The sequence below is a fragment of the Procambarus clarkii genome, chromosome 11 (assembly GCF_040958095.1).
Source record: "Procambarus clarkii isolate CNS0578487 chromosome 11, FALCON_Pclarkii_2.0, whole genome shotgun sequence".
Taxonomy (NCBI): domain Eukaryota; kingdom Metazoa; phylum Arthropoda; class Malacostraca; order Decapoda; family Cambaridae; genus Procambarus; species Procambarus clarkii.
In genome coordinates, this window is record NC_091160.1 from 52,170,658 (window position 1) to 52,176,800 (window position 6,143).

The 6,143-nt window shown below is 48.1% G+C and overlaps 1 protein-coding gene across 1 annotated transcript; it reads left to right on the top strand.

Annotated features, from left to right (window-relative positions):
• Window positions 1-1,912: 1,912 nt before the first annotated feature.
• LOC138363755 (uncharacterized) lies at window positions 1,913-5,584 on the top strand. The gene is made up of 3 exons (XM_069323148.1): window positions 1,913-2,120; window positions 2,377-3,196; window positions 5,512-5,584. The coding sequence occupies exons 1-3, from the start codon at window positions 1,913-1,915 to the stop codon at window positions 5,582-5,584; spliced, it is 1,101 nt and encodes a 366-aa protein (XP_069179249.1).
• The last annotated feature ends 559 nt before the right edge of the window (window positions 5,585-6,143 follow it).

Below are 6,143 nucleotides of genomic sequence, written 5' to 3' on the forward strand. Positions count from 1 at the left end.
GTGATGGTCAAGTGAAGTAAGGCGTCTTGTACATACCAGTTGCGTTGCTCCTGGGAGTATGGGTTCGAGTCACTTCTGGGGTGTGAGTTTTCAGTTGCATATTGTCCTGGGGACCATTCAGGCTTGTTCGCATTTGTGTTCCTCACGTGTGCCCCAAAGAATGAGGTGATTTGGTAAAATGCTATGCCCAAGATTACTATCCGAGTGCCGGCGGTGGGGTGGTTCAAATAGCCTCGGCTATCACCTCATTATGTCCGGTCGTGATGGTCAAGTGGATTAAGGCGTCTTGTACATACCAGTTGCGTTGCTCCTGGGAGTATGGGTTCGAGTCACTTCTGGGGTGTGAGTTTTCAGTTGCATATTGTCCTGGGGACCATTCAGGCTTGTTCGCATTTGTGTTCCTCACGTGTGCCCCAAAGAATGAGGTGATTTGGTAAAATGCTATGCCCAAGATTACTATCCGAGTGCCGGCGGTGGGCTGGTTCAAATAGCCTCGGCTATCACCTCATTATGTCCAGTCGTGATGGTCAAGTGGATTAAGGCGTCTTGTACATACCAGTTGCGTTGCTCCTGGGAGTATGGGTTCGAGTCACTTCTGGGGTGTGAGTTTTCAGTTGCATATTGTCCTGGGGACCATTCAGGCTTGTTCGCATTTGTGTTCCTCACGTGTGCCCCAATGAATGAGGTGATTTGGTAAAATGCTATGCCCAAGATTACTATCCGAGTGCCGGCGGTGGGGTGGTTCAAATAGCCTCGGCTATCACCTCATTATGTCCGGTCGTGATGGTCAAGTGGATTAAGGCGTCTTGTACATACCAGTTGCGTTGCTCCTGGGAGTATGGGTTCGAGTCACTTCTGGGGTGTGAGTTTTCAGTTGCATATTGTCCTGGGGACCATTCAGGCTTGTTCGCATTTGTGTTCCTCACGTGTGTCCCAAAGAATGAGGTGATTTGGTAAAATGCTATGCCCAAGATTACTATCCGAGTGCCGGCGGTGGGGTGGTTCAAATAGCCTCGGCTATCACCTCATTATGTCCGGTCGTGATGGTCAAGTGGATTAAGGCGTCTTGTACATACCAGTTGCGTTGCTCCTGGGAGTATGGGTTCGAGTCACTTCTGGGGTGTGAGTTTTCAGTTGCATATTGTCCTGGGGACCATTCAGGCTTGTTCGCATTTGTGTTCCTCACGTGTGCCCCAAAGAATGAGGTGATTTGGTAAAATGCTATGCCCAAGATTACTATCCGAGTGCCGGCGGTGGGGGTGGTTCAAATAGCCTCGGCTATCACCTCATTATGTCCGGTCGTGATGGTCAAGTGGATTAAGGCGTCTTGTACATACCAGTTGCGTTGCTCCTGGGAGTATGGGTTCGAGTCACTTCTGGGGTGTGAGTTTTCAGTTATATATATATATATATATATATATATATATATATATATATATATATATATATATATATATATATATATATATATATATATATATATATATATATAAACATTAATAACCATTATGGCCAGTGTTGACACTGGAACAAGAGATCAGGTTACTGTTCCTCCTGTGAACACCACACCTGACCATTGCCAACACTGGTACAGCTTCTCTGAACATTGTTCAAGCGGGAGACGGGTTCATGCATCTTGTTCACCACCAGACTCTCTCTCGTGCTAGTGATGCCCGGTGAACAGTCACTCTGCCAACTGTTTAACTGAAGAGCCAGGAAGGGAGAGAGTAAGAGCCAGAGTGAAGAGAGTAAGAGCCAGGAAGGGAGAGAGTAAGAGCCAGAGCGAAGAGAGTAAGAGCCAGAGTGAAGAGGGTAAGAGCCAGAGTGAAGAAAGTACGAGCCAGAGTGGAGAGAGTAAGAGTCAGAGTGAAGCGAGTAAGAGCCAGAGTGGGAAGAGAGTAGTGGAGAGAATATGGTCCAGAGTGGAGAGAGTAAGAGCCAGAGTGGAGAGAGTAGGAGCCAGAGTGGAGAGAGTAAGAGCCAGAGTGAAGAGAGTAAGAGCCAGAGTGAAGAGAGTAAAAGCCAGAGTGAAGAGAGTAAGAGCCAGAGTGAAGAGAGTAAAAGCCAGAGTGAAGAGAGTAAGAGCCAGAGTGGAGAGAGTAAGAGTCAGAGTAAAGAGAGTAAGAGCCAGAGAGGGAAGAGAGTAGTGGAGAGAATAAGGTCCAGAGTGGAGAGAGTAAGAGCCAGAGTGGAGAGAGTAGGAGCCAGAGTGGAGAGAGTAAGAGCCAGAGTGAAGAGAGTAAGAGCCAGAGTGAAGAGAGTAAAAGCCAGAGTGAAGAGAGTAAGAGCCAGAGTGAAGAGAGTAAAAGCCAGAGTGAAGAGAGTAAGAGCCAGAGTGGAGAGAGTAAGAGTCAGAGTAAAGAGAGTAAGAGCCAGAGTGGGAAGAGAGTAGTGGAGAGAATAAGATCCAGAGTGGAGAGAGTAAGAGCCAGAGTGAAGAGAGTAAGAGCCAGAGTGAAGAGAGTAAGAGCCAGAGTGAAGAGAGTAAAAGCCAGAGTGAAGAGAGTAAAAGCCAGAGTGAAGAGATTAAGATCCAGAGTGAAGAGAGTAAGAGCAAGAGTGAAGAGAGTAAAAGCCAGAGTGAAGAGAGTAAAAGTCAGAGTGAAGAGAGTAAAAGCCAGAGTGGAGAGAGTAAGAGCCAGAGTGAAGAGAGTAAGAGCCAGAGTGTAGAGGGTAAGAGCCAGAGTGAAGAAAGTAAGAGCCACAGTGAAGAGAGTAAGGGCCAGAGTGGAGAGAGTAAGAGCCAGAGTGAAGAGAGTAAAAGTCAGAGTGAAGAGGGTAAGAGCCAGAGTGAAGAAAGTAAGAGCCAGAGTGAAGAGAGTAAGAGCCAGAGTGGAGAGAGTAAGAGCCAGAGTGAAGAGAGTAAGAGCCAGAGTAAAGAGAGTAAGAGTCAGAGTGAAGAGAGTAAGAGTCAGAGTGAAGAGAGTAAAAGCCAGAGTGAAGAGAGTAAGAGCCAGAGTGGAGAGAGTAAGAGTCAGAGTGAAGAGAGTAAGAGCCAGAGTGAAGAGAGTAAGAGCCAGAGTGTAGAGGGTAAGAGCCAGAGTGAAGAAAGTAAGAGCCAGAGTGAAGAGAGTAAGAGCCAGAGTGTAGAGGGTAAGAGCCAGAGTGAAGAAAGTAAGAGCCAGAGTGAAGAGAGTAAGAGCCAGAGTGGAGCGAGTAAGAGTCAGAGTGAAGAGAGTAAGAGCCAGAGTGGGAAGTGAGTAGTGGAGAGAATAAGATCCAGAGTGGAGAGAGCAAGAGCCAGAGTTGAGAGAGTAAGAGTCAGAGTGAAGAGAGTAGGAGCCAGACTGAAGAGAGTAAGAGTCAGAGTGAAGAGAGTAAGAGCCAGAGTGAAGAGAGTAAGAGCCAGAGTGAAGAGAGTAAAAGCCAGAGTGAAGAGAGTAAAAGCCAGAGTGAAGAGAGTAAGAGTCAGAGTGAAGAGAGTAAAAGCCAGAGTGAAGAGAGTAAGATTCAGAGTGAAGAGAGTAAGAGTCAGAGTGAAGAGAGTAAAAGCCAGAGTGAAGAGAGTAAGAGCCAGAGTGAAAAGGGTAAGAGACAGAGTGAAGAAAGTAAGAGCCAGAGTGGGAAGAGAGTAAGAGTCAGAGAGAAGAGTGTAAGAGCCAGAGTAGCGAGAGTAGTGGAAAGAATAAGATCCAGAGTGAAGAGAGTAAGAGCCAGAGTGGGGAGAGTAAGAGCCAGAGGGAAGAGAGTAAGAGCCAGAGTGGAGAGAGTAAGAGCCAGAGTGGAGAGAGTAAGAGCCAGAGTGAAGAGAGAGTAAGAACCAGAGTGAAGAGAGTAAGAGCCAGAGTGGAGAGAGTAAGAGATAGAGTGAAGAGAGTAAGAGCCAGAGTGGAGAGAGTAATGGAGAGAATAAGAGACAGAGTGGGGAGAGTAAGAGCCAGAGTGAAGAGAGTAAGAGCCAGAGTGAAGAGAGTAAGAGTCAGAGGCGGAGGCAACACGACCGACTCTTCAGCGCCGCTCTTGATGCGGACATAAACAAGCGAGGAACTCTTACTATTACAGAAGATTCACAAATAGATGAAAGCTTAATGGCTCATAAGGCGTTTATCTCCTTTTGTGGCCAGAGACTTTCTCTCTACTTTCATGTTGTGAAAGTTTACTGAGTGGAAGTAAGCGTCGTGTTGACTTTCAACTGTGGAACTTGCTTAATTCTAGCAATCTAATTGTGATTGCAGAGGGGGGTGGGGGGGTTGAGCTTCGGTTCCTTACTCCCGGCTCTCAACCGTCAGTCAACTGGTGTACAGGTTCCTCGAGCCTACTGGGCTCTATCATATCTACACTTGAAACTGTGTATGGAGTCAGCCTCTACCACATCACTGCCTAATGCATTCCATCCGTTACCTACTCTGACACCGACAAGTTTCTTTCTAACGTCCCTGTGGCTCATTTGGGAACTCAGTCTCCACCTGTGAGCCCTTGTGAGTGTACCACCTGTGAACCCTTGTGAGTGTACCACCTGTGAACCCTTGTGAGTATACCACCTGTGAACCCTTGTGAGTGTACCACCTGTGACCCTTGTGAGTATACCACCTGTGAACCCTTGTGAGTGTACCACCTGTGAGCCCTTGTGAGTATACCACCTGTGAACCCTTGTGAGTGTACCACCTGTGAACCCTTGTGAGTGTACCACCTGTGAACCCTTGTGAGTGTACCATCTGTGAACCCTCGTGAGTGTACCATCTGTGAACCCTCGTGAGTGTACCACCTGTGAACCCTTGTGAGTGTACCACCTGTGAACCCTTGTGAGTGTACCACCTGTGAACCCTTGTGAGTGTACCACCTGTGAACCCTTGTGAGTGTACCACCTGTGAACCCTTGTGAGTGTACCACCTGTGAGCCCTTGTGAGTGTACCACCTGTGAACCCTTGTGAGTGTACCACCTGTGTTAAGAAATCTGAATTTATCTACCTTATCGATTTTCCTGAGAATTTCGTATGCGGTAATCATGTCCCCTCCTAACCCTGCGACTTGAGGTTCCATTCACACAACCTTTCCTTCATGTGTACAGGTGGTCGTGTGTGTGTACTGGTGGTCGTGTGTGTGTACTGGTGGTCGTGTGTGTGTACTGGTGGTCGTGTGTGTGTACTGGTGGTCGTGTGTGTGTACTGGTGGTCGTGTGTGTGTACTGGTGGTCGTGTGTGTGTACTGGTGGTCGTGTGTGTGTACTGGTGGTCGTGTGTGTGTACTGGTGGTCGTGTGTGTGTACTGGTGGTCGTGTGTGCGTACTGGTGGTCGTGTGTGTGTACTCACCTAGTTGTGCTTGCGGAGGTTGAGCTCTGGCTCTTTGGTCCTGCCTCTGAACTGTCAGCCAACTGGTGTACAGGTTCCTGAGCCTAATGGGCTCATATCTACACTTAAAATTGTATATGGAGTCTGCCTCCACCACATCACTGCCTAATGCCTTCCATTAGTGTTAATTTTCGAACACTTGGTTTTTTTCTAATGTCTCTATGGCTCACTTGGACACTCGATCAGGTTTCATAGTCCCTGATTATAAAGCTCTTTTTTTAGACAGTACATCACCTTAGGACGCTCCAGAAGCAGCTATAGTCTTAGAGACGACATCGTTATATACGCCTTCTAGAAGTAGATCGTAAACGCTCTCTTAGGGAACACATCGCTCAGGACGTCGTAGAAGCTGGTCGAAGTAAGTGCCTCTTAGAAACACATTAGTAATGACGTCGTAGAGACAGATCGTAAAGCACACAAGACAAGTCCGGGGAGCCGGTCTGCCGAGCGGACTGCACGCGGGACTTGTGATCCTGTGGTCCTGGGTTCGATCCCAGGCGCCGGCGAGAAACAATGAGCTGAGTTTCTTTTACCCTATGCCCCTGTTACCTAGCAGTAAATTAGGTACCTGGTTGTTAGTCAGCTGTCACGGGCTGCTTCCTGGGGGTGGAGGCCTGGTCGAGGACCGGGCCGCGGGGACACTAAAAAAGCCCCGAAATCATCTCAAGATAATCTCAAGATAACCTCAAGAAGTCCGCCCGTTCTTGCGACGTGTCACTCCGCTCAGAGTGCCACTGTCTTACCTACCCGGAAACATATGGACCGTCCCGCTGGAGGGCCTCGGTGAAGATAAATGTTGACTACGTCTCTTGTTTGGTGGGGGTAGTGGGGGGGGGGCAGCTAGGTAGTGATGA

Bases quoted from the DNA above. Each gene is read 5' to 3' on its own strand.
- LOC138363755 (XM_069323148.1), top strand. From the start codon at position 1,913: ATGGTCCAGAGTGGAGAGAGTAAGAGCCAGAGTGGAGAGAGTAGGAGC. The intron at 2,121-2,376 runs GTAAGAGCCAGA...AGTAAGAGCCAG, and splicing joins TAAGAGTCAGAGTAAAGAGA to AGTGGGAAGAGAGTAGTGGA. The intron at 3,197-5,511 runs GTGAGTAGTGGA...CTCTTTTTTTAG, and splicing joins AGTAAGAGCCAGAGTGGGAA to ACAGTACATCACCTTAGGAC.